This window comes from Mastigoproctus giganteus, chromosome 5 (genome assembly GCF_048544385.1).
Source record: "Mastigoproctus giganteus isolate SK-2022 chromosome 5, ASM4854438v1, whole genome shotgun sequence".
NCBI classification, from domain to species: Eukaryota; Metazoa; Arthropoda; class Arachnida; order Uropygi; family Thelyphonidae; genus Mastigoproctus; species Mastigoproctus giganteus.
In genome coordinates this window covers 208,891,296-208,909,086 of record NC_143579.1, presented here as the reverse complement: position 1 = coordinate 208,909,086, position 17,791 = coordinate 208,891,296, and the positions used below count along the sequence as shown (strand labels likewise).

Sequence of the window (17,791 nt, the reverse complement as noted above, 5' to 3'; positions counted from 1 at the left end):
CCATTTTGGTCTTAGCCTTGAACAGTATCTCTTAGTTGGTATAAAAAGTGTAGTAGCTTCTACAACTACTTTCTTAAATGTTTCCCATTTAGAATTTGCAGTTGGTTCTCCCATTTAGAATTTGCAGTTGGTTCTCCCATTTAGAATTTGCAGTTGGTTCCACTGAATAGAATTTATAAACTATCTGAGGCTATTGTAGTCACCATTCATCATCAGTCATCATTACACTGTTCCACGGTCGATGTACGAAGCCTCACCACTATGCCCTATCCGTGTACTTCTCTCCGCCGTTGATTTCACTCCAGTTTCCTCCTCACTTAATGATATTGGTCTTTATCATGTCCTGCCAACTCATTCTTGGTCTCCCCTTGGTCTTTTGTCCCCTAATTGTAAATCAAACATCCTTCTTGGCAAACGCCTCTCGTTCATCCTCTTGAAGTGTCCAAACAATTTCAAACAGGACTTTTCAATTCTATTCTGGAGTTTTTCCAACCTGAATTCTCAGCCTAATCACATCATTCCTGACTTTGTATTGTCTATTTTTCTGCCTCCTGCATTCTGCTCTCATCCTTTTTCCTCATAGTCCAAGTTTCAGAAGCACAGGTCAGAATTGAGTCTGATATATATCCTTCTTACACTTAAGTGGTATGTTCCTGTTTCAGATCAGATCTCTTGTCTGCCTAGAAATTTCCACCCACTTGTATCCATCAACTTATTTCTTCATTTATCACTCCAGTTTTTGTAATGGTGCTTCCTAGATACTTGAAGTTGTTAACCATTTTTAGCTCTTTCCCTACCATTGTAATGTATCCTTCAGGCTCACCACTCCTCTTTAGAACCATTACTTCATTCTTCTTCTGACTGAAAAACCAGTCCAAATTCAATTGATAAACTAGCTCACATATCAACTTGCTGTTGCAAGTTGATATGTGAGCGGTCATATACAGAGGTCAACTGCAAAGAGCATGACTTTCATATGGTCTTGGCCAAGTTGTTCCACCACTCTACATCATTCGTGACAGCTATGAACAGTAGTGGTGACAGGACGCCTCCTTGCCTCGTACCTGATGTTATTTCGAAGCTCTCCGCCAACCCCATCCCTGTTCTTACTTTGCTCACTGTATTGGTGTACATATCCTCAATTCTCTCCATAAGATGTTCCTCTATCCAAGTTTCTTAAAACCTCCCACACTTTCTCTCTCTTCACAGCATCAAATGCTTTTTTTATGCCCAAAAATGCCATTGATAATTCTTTATTGTGTTCATAACATGTTTTGACCAGTTGCCTGATGCAGAAAATTAGATCCACTGTCGATCTGCCAAGCCTAAAGCCATACTGTTCCTTGGCTATCCAAGGAACATTTTCAATCATTCCTCTTATCTTCCACTCTAACACTTTCTCATACAGCTTACTCACGTGTGATGTCAATGTGATGCCTCTATAATTGGAACACTTCTTCCTGTTCCCCTTCTTGAACAACAGGCTGATCAAAGCTTCTTTCCAGTCCTTTGGCACCTGTCTCATCCCAGATCTTGTGGAACAGTCTGTATGTAAACACGATCCCTGCCTTGCTTGTAGCCTTCAACATCTCTCAGTTTATCTCATCTACACCAGCAGACTTACCTGTCTTGAGGTATTTCCATGCCTGCACTACACGCATCCATAGCCAGGTGGGAAGGAGCAGCAGTGCGTAGCACACGCTTCTTGATTAGGCCGGGGTTCGAGCCCGTCACCACCAAATACGGAGGATGCGGAAAGGTCAGGGAATGACCACCGCATATCCCGGAGCAATATGGCCTTAGTTGCTAATGCTCCTAAAAACCAAATAACAACAAGCCTGCACTACATCATTTTCCATATCAAGCCTGTCTGGTCTCTCTCCATATCTTCTCTTTTATCCCCTCTTTTATGATCAGCCAGCCTTTATCCCTTTTGCTGGCTGTCCTGCACGTTCAACAGATTTTCAAAATACTTCTTCCACGTTTCTCTTATCTCTTCATCCTTGGTTATTAGGTTTTCATTCTCATCCATCAAGTATTTGTTCTGCTCACCATCTCTTCTCCTATTCCTCGCCATACCATATAGCGTCTTTTTATTACTGTCGATATCTTGTGGTAGAGTTTCACTTTATTCTTCCAACCACAGTTTTTTCTCCCCTTTTTTAACTATCCTCTAGGCCTCTCTCTTCATGGTTTCATATCTCTATTTATTCTCATCATTGCTATTCTGGAAGTAGGTCCTGAATGCATTATTCTTGATTTTCACAGTCTCTCACATCCTCTCATTCCCCCATGGGGTTTCTTTCCATCTCCTTTTATTGCTTGTCCTTCCGCAAACCTGCTCTGTCAGTTATACTATACAATCTTTGAATGCTTTCCATTCTGATTCCATGCTGTTTACCACCATCTTAGGTACAACCCTCCTGAACATCACCCCTTTTTCCTCTTCTTTCAATTTCCACACCCATAGTTTTCTCTCTCTTGTTATTTTGATCCTTTTCAATTTAGGAAATCTTAAAATTCCAACAACTAACCTGTGATCACTATCCAGGGAGACACTCAGAATGACCTTGACATCCACTAGTCTTCTGTGTTGCTACTTATCCATGAGTATATAGTCAAGGAGGGATTCCTGTTGACCGTCCCAAACGTATCTTGTCACTTTGTGACTCTTTCTCTTCTTGAACCAAGTGTTTCCTATGCTCAAGCTGTTCCATAAACAAAAATCCAACAGCCTGTCACCATCAATTCCTAGGTTCCAGTGGCGTACCTACCATGTAGGCAGGTAAGGCAATTGCCCCAGGCCCTTTAGTGGCCCGGCATCTTTGGCTGTCTCCTCTTTTTGCAATTTTCATTAATTAAGTAGGGGCCCGAACATGTTCTTTGCCTCCAGGCCCGAAAAAGGGTAGCTACGCTACTGCTAGGTTCCCAACTATGTGAACCCATAATGTATTCTAGTCCTTGTCTCTCCACTCCAACTTTTGTGTTTAGGTCACCCATGATGACTATATCTCCACCTGTAATGTTCTCTTCGAGCTTGTTCTCAAACTCCAGCTTCTCCATATGTTAGGCAGTGAAACATTGAAGATAGCACAATGCTATGCACCACAAACTGGTTGTGAAGAAATGGAGAAGCTGGAGTTTGAGAACAAGCTCGAAGAGAACATTACAGGTGGAGATATAGTCATCATGGGTGACCTGAACACAAAAGTTGGAGTGGAGAGACAAGGACTAGAATACATTATGGGTTCACATAGTTCTGCTCACCATCTCTTCTCCTATTCCTCGCCATACCATATAGCGTCTTTTTATTACTGTCGATATCTTGTGGTAGAGTTTCACTTTATTCTGACTCAGCATTATAAGGGCTACGTATGGCAACAGGGTGCCTTGCCTTAGAGTCCATATGCTTCTCAACCAAAAGTATAACTTCCCCACCATCCTGTCCTGTCTATCCTTTCTGTAAATGGTGTACCCTCCATGTTCAAATTCTGCATCCCCTGTGTCTAGGCGACACCATATTTCTGATATCCCTATAATGTCCACATTCCATGATCTAAAAAATATTTCAAATTGCTGAAATTTATTTACTATACCCCTAGCATTAGTATATAAGTGTATGTGTAGCTGTTTTTGCTCCTAGTAACTCTAATACATTCCATGTAATTGCTTTTCTCATGAGGGTTGACAGCAGGCCTTGTTATCCTCCACACCTTGTTTTCCTGGCTGCTATATGTCCAAAGAGAAGCAGCACAAGAATCAATTTTATCTCTCCCTATTTTAAGCTGCTTTTAAACTATTAGTGTGCATATTCTCCCAAACTACCAGTTTTCCAACCCACCTAACATTACCTCAGTAGCATCAGCAAATATTCTTGTCCCCCTTCTATTTGTGTATCCCATCCCTGTAAAAAGAAAACCACCAAAAAATGGCTCCAAGTGCCAGAGCTACAGATATCTACAGATGTAGAATTCAAAAACTTGAATATGTAAAGCATTTCAAACAGCTTTTCATCAGCACTTTCCAACCTGTGGTCTGCATAACTTATAACTTATAAAAGCAGTTTGCGGAACTTGACTATAGAACAGAGCTTTTGTAGTAGGCAATAATCCTGTTAACAGTGATGAGATATACAGGTATGCCTACCTCTTAAGTATGAGTAAATATCAATATATTTAAAAAAAAAAAAAAAAATATATATATATATATATATATATATATATACAGCAGACTCTTGATTAACTGGGATTGGATTAATCTGGACACTTCAAGACTCCAAATAAAAAAAATAAAATAAAAAAATCAACCAGAAATCAAAAAATTCAAGTAATAACTAGAATAGGTATAAACAGATATTTTGCAGGTCTTAAATAAGCAACAAGCTATTATAAGTTGTCATTGGGAGATTAGTGTACCTATTAACTTGCAATCCCCACTGTCTTTACACCAGCTGCTCAAAAAAAAAAAAAAAAAAAAAAAAAAGAAAGAAAAGAGACCAAATGTTTAGTTTGTTTTAGTACGTCGCGTTGATTTTGTTGTGTTCCGTTGCAGCGCAAAAGGAAATTTTGTTTTGTTATTTATGTCAGGGATGTCATAATTTTTTTTATAGTAATTTTTTTTTTGTTTATAAATCGCAAAAATGATGGGTAAATGCAAAAGAGTTGCGTTTTCAGTTAAACAAACACTTGAAATTATTCAAAAGTTTGAAAACAGTACATCTGTTAAATCTCTAAGAAAACATTATAATGCTGGTGACCAAACCATATGCAACATCGTAAAAAATAAAGGGAAGCTATTAGACTTAAAATCGACATTGCAAAAAATAAAGGGAAGCATCGTATTGGACACGCGAGTAGTGCTTGGTAAGTTTTTTCGTTTTTCATCTATCGCCATATTTTTTACATAGGCTGCTGAACATTTTTCGATACAGTAAGTCCCCAACTTAAGCAACTAAGAATTTACGTAAATTTTTTTTCACTCACAATTTTTTAGGATTGTAAAATTTAAAACAAACAAAAATAATAAATAAATAAAACAAACAATCAATAACGATGATCATGGCACTCACAAATTGCACAAGTGAGATATGGAGTAACAAGCAAAAAAAAAATAGGAAAGAAGAGAAGATTCTTACAATTTATTTAGTGTTTTTTTTTAAATATGACTGAAGATTTCAGTGAAGGGAACACATTTCACCATAATAACGTAAAAACCTACGCAATTCCAGCTATCGGTATTATCAAAAATGCAATAAGATAGAGTTTACTACCCGTTTATACAAAGGGTACTAGGAAAGTTTTGCAATATGACGCAACAATGAATCACAGGAAGCTGCTTGTTGCTGCATGTTGAGACATGTTCATACGTGCATAGTAGCCGCCGCGCCAAGTCGATGGGCTCAGTTATTCATTAGTAGTGAGAGTGTAAAGTGCTTGCGATGGCATCGTGGTCACGAAATGAGATAAGGACAGTTTTGCGGTATAATTTCGTGCGTGGTTTAACCATAGACCAGTGCTTAGAAGAAATGACTCTTGCGCTAGATGATGATTGTCCACATCGTACAACGATATTCAGGTGGTATAGAGAATTCCAAAGGGGAAATTTCACTCTGGAGGATTCTGAGAGGCCGGGAAGGCCACGAACGTCAGTTACGGAGGAAAACGTTACTGCTGTGAGGAAAATGCTTGACGAAAACAATTGAGTGACCTACTAACAGATAGAGCATACTTTGGGCCTAAATGCACCAGCAATTCGTTCGATTCTGCAAGATCATTTGCACGTGAAGAAACTTTGTTCTCTCTGGGTGCCGCATCAACTGACTGAAGAGCAGATGACACGATGTGTGACTTGGTGCCGGGAGATGTTAAAAAAGTTTGATAAGGGACAATCTTGGTATGTGAACAACATCGTGACAGGTGACGAGACTTGGCTGTACTATTACAATCTGCCGACCAAGGCTCAAAACAAAGTTTGGGTCTTTGATGATGACGACACACCCGTAATTGTCAGAAAATCCCGATCTGTAAAGAAGAAAATGATAGCTGTATTTTTCAAATCGAGTGGAATTGTGGAACGTGTCGTTTTGGACACGCAGAAGACAGTCACAGCTAAGTGGTATACAGAACAATGCCTGCCTAAAGTCATTGGATCTATGAAGAACCTGCGGCCAAAGTCAAGAATGGACACCTGGTACCTCCATCACGATAATGCTGCAGCTCACCGCGCCAAAGCCTGCACCGAATATTTGACCACGACAGGACTGAAACTTCTCGAGCACCCTCCCTACAGTCCGGACCTTGCTCCCTGCGACTTTGCACTGTTCTCGCATGTGAAAATGAAGCTAAAAGGGAGGCGGTTTTCCAGTGATGAGGACCTTCTACGGGCTTGGGACAACGAGTGTGCTTTACTACCTAGTGAAACTTGGCAGAACTGGTTTAAAGATTGGTTTCGGAGGATGGAGAGGTGTATTGAATGTAGAGGAAATTACTTTGAAAAAATTAAATAAACAAAGCTGTATTGCAAAACTTTCCTAGTACCCTTTGTAATTAGATGCACGAACAGAAAAGCCCAATAACCCGGAAGATGTAAATTGTTTAACTCTGTGAAGTTCTTTTCAGAAAATTTCATTTTGACCGTTATCGTGGTGCCGACTAAGAGAATAAGTGACAGCGGTACTAGTAAATCTACCAACAAAAGGAAAGCCATCGATTTGGATCAGAAAATTAAACTAAAAAGGATGTATGAAAATGGGCCAAACATTAACAAGTATCGCGCGGAATTCAGATTTGTCAATAATAATATAGTGGCAATATATTATTAGTCATTCCCGAGTTACGTAAAACTCGACGAAGTAAGAAGTCCTGGAATGTATCTCTTACGTATGTCGGGGCCTTTTGTATTTTTGGATTAACCGGGAAATTGATTATCCGGGATTTATTTTTTACCATCTATCCCAGAAAATCGAGTCTACTGTATATATATATTTGCATGTACAGTTTAATAGTTTTTATGGGAAATGCTGGTTTAGGTGGTTGATGTTTTTTTTTTTAGAATCCGTGCCTTGGCACAAATTCTAAGTCTACGAGGTGTCGATCAAAATATCATGTCTTCAAATTGTGTGTATCTTTGGTCAGTTTTGCCTGCTTTCTCTGGGAAGGTAAACAGGGTTTCTGGGAGAGATACAAACAAGAAACCTGCAGTGATATGAAAAAAAGCCCACAAAAATTTCTCCCATTTCCACAGGAATTGAACCCAAGACTTTTCCAAACAGTGTGGAAAGATTACTTGCTAGTTGTACAGGCCAATTTAGATGGTACAGAAGACAGTCTCACCTGTTTTCTTAACAAAAAAAAAAAAAAAAACCCCACTGATGGCATCAGCTTGGATGATAATGATAACAACAGCAGTGATGAAGATTAACTTAGTACCATATTTCATTTTTATTTTTCTACTGAAATATCATCCTGAAGTGATATTCCATCAGCTGTCAAGTTTATCTCAATACATTACCTAAAGTGAGATAGAAAAGTAATCACAATATTGAAATGGTATATTGTCAGCAATTTAACACTCTATTTTTCTATTTTAGAATGAGAAGATAATGCAGGGAGATAGTTGCCAAGATATAATAGCTGCAGATAAGATTACTGCATTTGAATGCAAAGCCCAATATAAAATGATAAAATTCTGTTAACACAATTGATCTATAAATTCAAAAATTAATGTTTTTCATTTTTATTTCAGTAAATGGCAACATGGTTTTTGAATAATGCAGTATTTTAAATGGCAGTGAAAAATACATAACACATATACAAAATTTCTTACCACATTCTGCAGTATTATATAGTGATAAAACTCTAATGGGTTGTTTTTCTTTGTAGCTTTCAAGTGAAGGAGGTGGAATACAGGTAAAAGAAAGAACTCTTTGATGATAAACCGATGGAAAAACTCCAGCTTTCCGTATCAGTCCATGGGATTTAGGAATATAATCCACACACAGATAACATAACCAAGGATCAGTGTGCATCACCTTGAAAAAGGCAGAAAATATTCATAAACAAATGAGATCAAAGGTTTTTAACAGAAAATATAAAGTTAACAAGTACAAAAATCATTTCCTTTTTATTTTTTAATGTATGGTTGTACCTCTATTTTCTATGATTCTGTCAATCAAACATTCTGCTATGTATGACATCACTAGTTTTGCCCACTAGATGTGTCCTTAACCTTGAAGACATTATTATTATTATTATTATTAGCCATATGGTGCAAGAAAGCCTGAGGCTTTTGCTGCACCAGCCAAAAAAAAAATTTTTTTACCCTGGGGGTGGGGAAGAGGGAGCCAGAAGTAGAGACCAAGAAAGATGATATCCAGCTCAGGACCCTGGGTGTGCCAAGCCCATACTCACTAGATGTGAGCCCCTGAGGTTGACATATTTAAGCATACATTGTAGTACAACTATAAGTGATTATTCTAGAGTAAGATTCTGTGAGCTGTTACTATTATAAAGAAAGAAATTTAGTAAAAACTGTGCATGTGTGTGTGTAAAGACAGTGAAGGATATTTTTAAAAAATGAAATACATTCTAAAAATTTGTGTGTTGTCAGATTATTATTGTGACATGGCTGAAAGAAAAAAATTATGAAACAAGCAATGAACAAATACTTGGATTCTGCAGTTTATGAATGGTTTCAACAAAATTGTGCAGAGAAACTGATTTTTTTACCTTTGTTATTATAAAAACCAGTTAAAAATCAGAAAATCTATTCATTCCTCCTCGGGATGGCTAGAAAACCATTAAAATATTTACAGGATCTAACAACTCAAAAGATATGGTGAAAAGCTGGATACTAAATGATCAGCAGCCACATTATATCAATAGCAATTGCTTTTCATTTGGTGCAAAGACAATCTAGCTTGTGAGTAAATATACAATGCTAATGAATTACATTTTGGAAAGTGCTTCCATCAAAAACATTCACCACCCAGACTGAAAGAACAGCCCCTAGACATAAAAGCAGAAAGGCGCAATAACTATAAGGACATACTCTAATGGCACCTGTACACACAAGTTAAAACTGTTTGTAGTTGGGGAAGCTAAGCAGCCAAGATCTTTCAAGGGAATGGAAGTAAAGTTCTTACCATGTAATTATTATAAACAACCTAAAAGCTTAGATTAATTGAGAAATTTTTATTTCATCCAAATGAGACAGTACTCTAAAGAGTGAGGGACAAATGTTTGTTCATTATCTACCTCCAAATGTCACTGCTTTAATCCAATCTACAGACCAAGGAATGACTAAAAATTAAGGTACTGATACCGTAAATGTTTCTTTTCTTCATTATATAAGATAAATAAGAAAGTGATGCAATTTTAAAAGAGACTGTTTTTTTCGTACTGCACAGATGGTGTGCATCACAGTAGGAACAGACAATTAATAAAATGCTACAGTAAACTCTTCAAATTTTGAAAAATGTGATTGACTTTCAAGAAGTCAGAGGAGCAGATATAAAATAATAAAATGAACTATCATCTCTGCTTTCATAGTCCCAACAGAACTGGACTATGAAACAAGAGATGATCATGTGATTATAAAAAGGATTACAAACCAAGAACTGGAGTAAATGAAGAGAGTGAGCGTGATTATTCATTTCAAAGGAAAAAAGAAAACAACACTGCACTGATATTTTAGAACAAGATACTGATTACATTGACATACTCCACATATGTAAAATCATGAAGTTATGTATAAATTTTTTTTGTTTTTACCTGTTTAATAAGCATTTTTTGTTTGCGTATAAAGCTATAACACACAGCACGGTAGGTTGTAAATTTACTATAGTAGTTCTACATACAGTAGTTTATAGTGTGTTTCAGTATTATATTTAAAATATTTTTAGATTTATTCTAAACTCACACTGTAAAATTAAAAATATATACATTTCAACTGAAAATAGTTGGACATGTTTTATACTCTACCAAAAGAATTTAAAGAAAGATAAAGAATCTTCCAATACTGAAATTCAAATAAAATTAAATAATTCTCTTAACCTATTCTTCAGTTATCTGGTTTAGTCTTACCTGTCAACAGCATGGTTAATAGAGATTTCATTGTAATCCCCCTAACCACAGCCATTTTCTGTATTTAGCCTGTAAACAATTCAAACTTTTTTTTTTTTTGATTGTCTTGTCAAAGCATATCTCCATAGTCCTTCACCATTCTTAAAATGAGTTCCATTAAGACACTGATTGAGATTTCTGAACAAAAAATAGTCACTATGAGCCAAATCAGAACTATTTTTTGGGGGGGGGGGATGATTGTACAACTTTGCTTTCTTGAAATTTTGCTGATTCAACTCAAACTTTGTGAGCAGAAGCATTGTTGTGAAACAAGAAATCAAAAGTCAATTTCCTTTTCATTTCTTACAAACTGCAGCTTTTAATATTGGCATTCGATTTTCAGAATACAACCATAATTAATATTTTTGGAGATTCTTTTATCTTTCTTTAAATTTTACTGATGATCCTTCATATATCTGATAATTGGAAAATTCTTCTCCATACACTATCCATTCTTTCATGAATTTCTTTAAAATTCTGCCCTTCCTTTGTTTAAACAAAAAAAAAATAACATAATTCTATTACAGTATTAGTAATGGGAAATGATGCAAGAAAACAAGCTCATATAGTTCCAGCAAAAAAAATGTACTTCCCATCCACCTCTACAACAGCAGATGGAAGTTTGTTTCAACAATCAACACTATGCCTTGACTGGAAACAAATTTCTGTATATCTATCCTGAAACCATCCTTCCTCAACTTGAATTTTATGCCCACCTTCATGTGCACAATCTGAGCAAGCGGAAGGATGCCATCAGCATTGAGCTTACTCAATCCATTCAAAGCCTTAAATACCTCAATCAGATCTCCTAACAGATGCCTAGTCACCAGATGATAAAATTTGCAGAAATGAAGCCTTTCTTGGTAAGAGCACTGTTTTGTTCTCTTTGCTCTTCTCTGCACTCATTCCAACAGGCTCGCATCTTTCCTAAAATGAAGCTTCCAGACTTTTATTTTATGTAGTATTCAATATGTGGCCTAACCATTGCCTTATACAACAGGACAATTACCTCCTTATCCCTGCTGAAAAAATTTCTGTATATCATTGACCTGAATGTCTGTATATCATTGATCCCCGTGGATGACCTGGCAGTATATAAAAGATTAAGCTTCAAAAATCTACATGTAACATTCTAAATCCAATTTAACATTTAAAAGTTAATGCTAACTTTGTATATGGACCCTTTTTATATACTCAGTTCTCAAAATGGCTTGACCACCCATTATACGTATAAACAAAACTTAAAATAAATACTTTGGCACGCAAAGATTTTATCCTTGAAGGTAGTGATTACTTCAGCACTTCAGAAGAGTATTTTACACCTTTCTGGAATAATGGGACACTTTGGAATGGGATGGCCAAGAAATTGGTAAACAAATATATGCAAATTTTTAAATATAAACTTCATTTTGTTCACTCACCTTCAGTATTCTCAGGAGAAAAAAATTTCTTTTTATTTTAAACTGCATCAAAATGTAGAGAAGTGCTAGTTTTTGATAAAACATCACCTGAAAAATACTGCTTTATAATACATCTTAAATATATGTTATATTTGTGATGAAGCAACTTCAGTACCATATCAGAGAATCTATAATGGCATACATGTAGGGCCCTCTTTTGGTGTTCATATGCCCTAGGTACTCCTCATTCAAAGGTCTCACTACAAATTACATCACACATATTAAAATGCCCTTGCATTAAATCTAATTTTTGTTTTTAAAGAAATTCAAAAGTGTTTCTATAAATTTGGTTTTGAAATTATTTCCACAATACTTATTCTAGCACTGACTTAATTGCAATATGACTTTAATGATTTTGTTAACAGAAAAAGGCCAATGAAAGAATATCTTTGGGATCTTTATTTAAAACTTAGTTTTTTGAATTTAATTGTTAGAATAAAATCATTAAATTCTATTAAAATTATATTTTGGGTCCCTGTTTTTTTCATAAGCCCTAAAAACTTTGTAGGCCCAGGGTAGAGTGCCAATGGAAAAGGCAGCCGTACATATATAACACATCTTTCCAACAAGATACTTGAATCTAATAAAAGAACCCTTTTATACCAGGCTTGTCCAACCTCTTAAGGCAAGTGAGCAACCAAAATCAAGGTGCATACAACTTTTAAAAGAAATTTAATGTTGGCTGTGCAGGCAAACAACATTTTGCTTATTCATTTTAATATATTAATAAGTACATTTCATAATTTTATAATAAAAATAAAAACATTCTGTTAAGAATATTTTTATTTTAAAAGTTACTTTATTGTTTAAAATCCTGTGACTTTTATCATCTAAATTGAAATATAAAATGTTTTTCTGTCAGCACTGACAAACAAATAAACATATAATTTTCATATCAGAAAAGTCAGATTCACTTGGAAATTAAACAGGCCTTTCTAACGTGTTAAGTTTCTAAGCTAAATGAAAACACAAATTCAATCTAAAAACAGGCATCTTATAAAAATGGGTATTTCTCAATGGATACTGAAGACCTGAAAATTAGCTGTAATTTTCAATAAAATGTCTGTTTTCTTTTCTATGCTTTTTGTTCCTAACAAGTAGTATCTTTCTCAAAAATGGTTAATACATGAATATTACTATCCCAAAATCATCATCATCTCAAAAAGATATGATCAACAGCACCCAACATTTTTCAACTGACAAAAGTTGGCAAATTCTTTTTTCAAAAATATTACTTAATTTATGAAAGCATTTGGTATAGAATCCCAGTTCAAATAAAGATCAACTACTGTCTTTTGAAGAAAAGAGAATTGGGAAAAAAATCTCAGTAGAAATGAATCATCTAAAGATAACATAAATGCATCAACTGATCCTATCATTCCAAATTGCTTTTATTCTCTTGATAAATTCTTAAAACTATACAATGATAATTTATTCTGGGAATGTTATGCAGTTCATTATTTGGTGCTCAGATACCACAAGAATTTAAAATAAATTACAAAATACCAATTCCAATTTTTTATTGAAATGGGGCATTATTAAAATTCATATAACAATACCTTGTGGGCAACATATTGCCAACGAACATGGTTCTCAAGTTCTCCCCTAGCTATTTGGTGCCTGGAGAATTTGTGTATTTCAATTTAATAAGAAGGAATTTCTAACACTAACATTCCCAATCTTCCCAGGGATATGCCAACAATGATTTGAAGTAATTTGGCAAGAGGAGGTTACCTCTACTAATTCCAATATTTTATTGAAATGGGGCATTATTAAAATTCATATAACAATACCTTGTGGGCAACATATTGCCCACAAGGTATTGTTATATGTTAACTATAAAATATCTTGCGAGAGGGGGAAATTAAAACATACATGTTCAGTTGTCGGCAATAATACATGCATTGAAAAAATGCTAGCTTGGAGTGATACATGGACTAACAGTAGCCACTGGCAGAGGTGAAAGTGTTTCTTGCACTGTTTCTATCGGAATGAGCAGCAGGCTGGAAAACAAGGTGCAGGGGTTTACAGAAACTGCTGGGATTAATCACGGAACAAGTAAATACATAGGCTGTGTTAGAGTAGCTAAGAATAAGAACAGGTGTATGTATATTTGCATGTACACCAATGCTAGGAATTTGGTAAATAAATTTCATGAATTTGAGGTGATGATCAAAACATCAAAGGCAGATACTGTTGGGATATCAGAGATGTGGTGTCACACAGATATAAGGAATGAAGAATTGGAATTTGGGGAATACAATGTATACAGGAAGGATAGATAGGATAGGAAAGGAGGAGGGGTTATGCTATAAGTCAAAAAACACATAAAATCTAAAGAAGTTCAACCAGTCGACATGGCTCGACAGTGCAGTGTTGAGTCAGTTTGGTGTGACATAAGCACTGGAAAAGCAAAATTGAGAGTAGGAGTGTGTTATAGGCCTAATGACTTTGATGAGTAAAATAAACAACTGTAAAGAGAAATAGAGTGGACCAGTAAATCAGTGTCTTATAATGAAGGATTTTAATTTCCCAGATATTGACTGGAATTTGTGGTTTGGTCACTCACACATGCTTTTGTGGATTTATTGGATGACTGTTTTCTACAGCAGCATGTTCGTTTGAGAGGCAACCAGAGGGAGTAATACTCTTGATCTGATTATATTATCAGTAGTGATCACAGTGTGCTGATGTGGGATTTACTCAAAGAGGTAACTACCATCAGGACTAAAAGGAAGGGATTTTGCTTTCGTAAAGGTGAATACGGTGGTCTGAGACAGTATTTAAATTCTGTACAGGGGGACCAACTGATAATGTTATCAACAGCAAATTTTAAATTGGAAGCATTCAAAGAATTAATCTTGAAAGCTACTAGGATTTTCATACCAACTAAGAAATATTGTTCACGATTTAGGCCTAAATGGATGTCAGATGAACTCATTAGACATGTGGCAGAGAAGAAAAATGCATGGGATACATATAAATTAACAGGTAACACGGAAGCCTATGATAGATATAAGCTGGTCTGTAATGAAGTCACAAAGGATGCTAGGCAGGCAAAAGCAGATTATGAGAAATCTTTGGCAAAGGATGCAAAGAAAAACAGCAAAGAGTTCTTTACTAATGTAATTTCTAAAAGGAAAGGGATGAATCAGATTGTTCCACTTGATATTGATGATCCTTCTCAGGTAGCTAACAAACTGAATGAGTATTTTGCATCTACATTTACACATGAAGAGTTATTTGGGGGGGGGGGGATGCCAGAGGTGTATTAAACTCTGGCAGTGAGCTAAATGATTTTGTAATAAATCAGGGCAAAGTGGAGGAGAAATTGTAGAAGATAAACATAAGAAAGGCACATGGGGTTGATGGGATCTATTCAGTTATATTAAAGGAGGCAGTAAAGGAAGTAAGCAAACTCTTAACCATAATCATGAGAGATTCCTTGGACTCGGGAGAAGTATCCATGGACAGGAGATGTGCAAATGTAACTCCAATTCATAAAGGAAGATCAAAGGGTGACAAAAGTAACTACAGACCTGTTAGTTTAACTTCTGTTCTGGGGAAATTAATGGAGGCACTGGTTAAAGAAGCACTGCAGGATCATCTAAACAAGACTTCAGTTATAGTTCAGACACAGCATGGGTTTTTTAAAGGGAAGTCTTGTCTGACAAATTTGATTGGATACTGTGATGTGGTCACAGTATCCAATCAAATCATTGGATGCAAAGAATAATTTTTATATCACATACTTGGATCTTAGGAAGGCTTTTGATTCTGTTTCACATGGAAGACTGCTGCACAAATTGGAGCAGTGGCATTGGAGGCAAATTGCTGCTATGGATAAAGGAGGTGGTTGAGGGGGAGAAGACAGAGTGGTAATCAATGGACACTGCTCTTCGTGGACTAATGTTATTAGTGGAGTCCCCCAGGGTTCAGTTTTGGGTCCACTGTTGTTTTCTGTATTCATTAATGATATTGATGATGGCGTATCAGTCTTAATGTCCAAGTTTGCAGATGATACGAATGTCGGAAGGTTTGTTAATGACACTAATAACAGTACACTGCTGCAACGGGATCTAGAAAAGTTGAGCAGAATGGCTGAAAGGTGACAACTGAAGCTTAACATTGACAAATGTAAAGTACTGCATATGTGAAGCAGTAACCCTACAGTAATGAATCACCTGTGTGGTACCACATTGAGGGTGGTAGAGAATGAAAAGGATCTGGGGATAATTGTGCAGTCAGATATGAAGTTTTCTGAGCAGCAAAGGTCTGCAAGGGTAGGTCATGGTGTCTTGCCAATGATATACAAGAATTTTTCTAGCAGGGAAAAGGATGTGGTTATCCTCTTGTATAAGGCAATGGTCAGGCCACACCTTGATACTGTATACAGATCTGGAGGCCACATTTTAGGAAGAATGTAGAGCTGCTGAAATGAGTATAGAGAAGGGCAACAAGATTAGTGAATGGAACAAATGGTTGCTCTTACGAAGAAAGTCTTAAGTTTTGTAACTTAGAGTGTCTGGAGATTAGGCACCTGAGAGGTGATCTGATTGAAGTGTATAAGGCCTTGAATAGTTTGTGCATGCTCAATGCTGATGGGATTCTTCCTGCTGCCCAGATTAATCGCCTGAGGGGACATAAATTCAAACTGAGAAAAGACAGTTGTAAAATAGATGTGCAGAAATTTGCCTTTAGCCAGCGGGTGGTTGAATGCTGGAACAAACTTCCATCTGTCGTTGCAGAAGCTGACAGCTTGAATAAATTCAAGGCAAAACTAGACAAACATTTGGAGCGAATGGATGGGTGAAATAGGAAGATTTTTTTTTTTTTTTTTTTTTGGCTGATGCTGTATAAGCTTGCTTCCTTGCATCATATGCCTCTGCCAATGGTAATGTCATCTTGTTCAACCATGGATTGTAATACTATAGTAACCAAAACATTAAATGATAAAGGCAATTAATAATGAAAATATTCAAAAAGGATTATAAAGCTGCTTGACAAAATTAACAAAACATTTAGAAAATGTGGTGTAACTTGTGCAGCTTGTTTTTTTTATCGTATGATGTGATCAATACATGAAGGAACCAATTTTTTCCTGCTTCCTTTGTGTATCGTGGCCATGAGATCCAACCGGATAGTACGGCACCATCGTGATATCCAAGACCGAGACGGGAATCAAACCCACGACCTTTGTGTTTCCAGGCAGGCACTTTACCCACCTGGCAGCTTGTGATGAAGCAGGACAAAATTTGGTATGGTGGTGTACAACAGAATAACAATGAATTGAGGAGACAGCGAGAAAATTCAGACAAGTATAAGGAACATTTATACATGGATATACAGTGAAACTTCCCTTTAACGGACAGCCATGGGGAACGAAAATGTGTCCGTTAGAGAGAAGTGTCCGCTAACAAGAAGTCTGAGGGAGAAAAAAAAAAAAAAAAGAAAGAAAGAAAAATCGTTAAAAGTTTAATGTAAAATTAAATTAAAATATATACAGATTTTGAACAATATTTTTGTAAATAATATACATACAATTGTGCTATACATATAATGACTATCTTAAGAAAAATACATACAGTAATCACTTATTTTCTTCTGCACCTTCTTCCTGCTGATAATTTTGTTTTCAACATTTGTTTGGAGTGAAGAAACCATCGAAAGTCCTTCAGTATCTTCTTCAGCGGCGAAAAACATTTTTAAACGATTGATTTGTATGAGCGCTTCTTCCATTTTCATTGGTGGTTCGTCGTTAATATGTTCTTCGACAGAATGACCTCCTTCCATTTCTTCATCCTCATGAGGAACTTCTTGAAAAATATCGATGATAATGTCGTTGATATCTTCAGCACCATCTTCTGTAGTGAGGTTCGAGTCTATATCTTTGTAGCCAGGGTCACTTGTAGCTGAAGTATCGTACATTATCAATAAATGTTGAAGTTCTTGTTCTTCTTGGTGCTCCACATTGCTGTTCACAACTTCAATTTTTGCATTTGAGAAGCCAGACTTTACAAAACAGTTCACGACAGTTTGTTTTCTAATTGCATTTACTGAAGAGGAAATCCATTGAATCGCATCTAGGATGCTGAGTTTATTTGCGAAGTCACTCGCACATGTTACATCGTTCATGTTTGCAATGAGATGTCTTAAAACACGTTTTCTGTAGTGAAGTTTAAAATTTTTTATTATCCCTTGATCAAAGGG

At 36.1% G+C, this 17,791-nt stretch overlaps 1 protein-coding gene across 1 annotated transcript in view; it reads right to left on the bottom strand.

The window, feature by feature from the left end:
• The window catches only part of LOC150086055 (DNA (cytosine-5)-methyltransferase 3A-like), a 233,524-nt gene that overhangs the window by 69,509 nt on the left and 146,224 nt on the right, over positions 1-17,791 (bottom strand). The window contains exon 12 of the mRNA XM_090373678.1: positions 7,825-8,029. Within this exon, the coding sequence (XP_090229804.1) occupies positions 7,825-8,029 (205 nt within the window). The remainder of the gene's footprint in view (positions 1-7,824; positions 8,030-17,791) is intronic.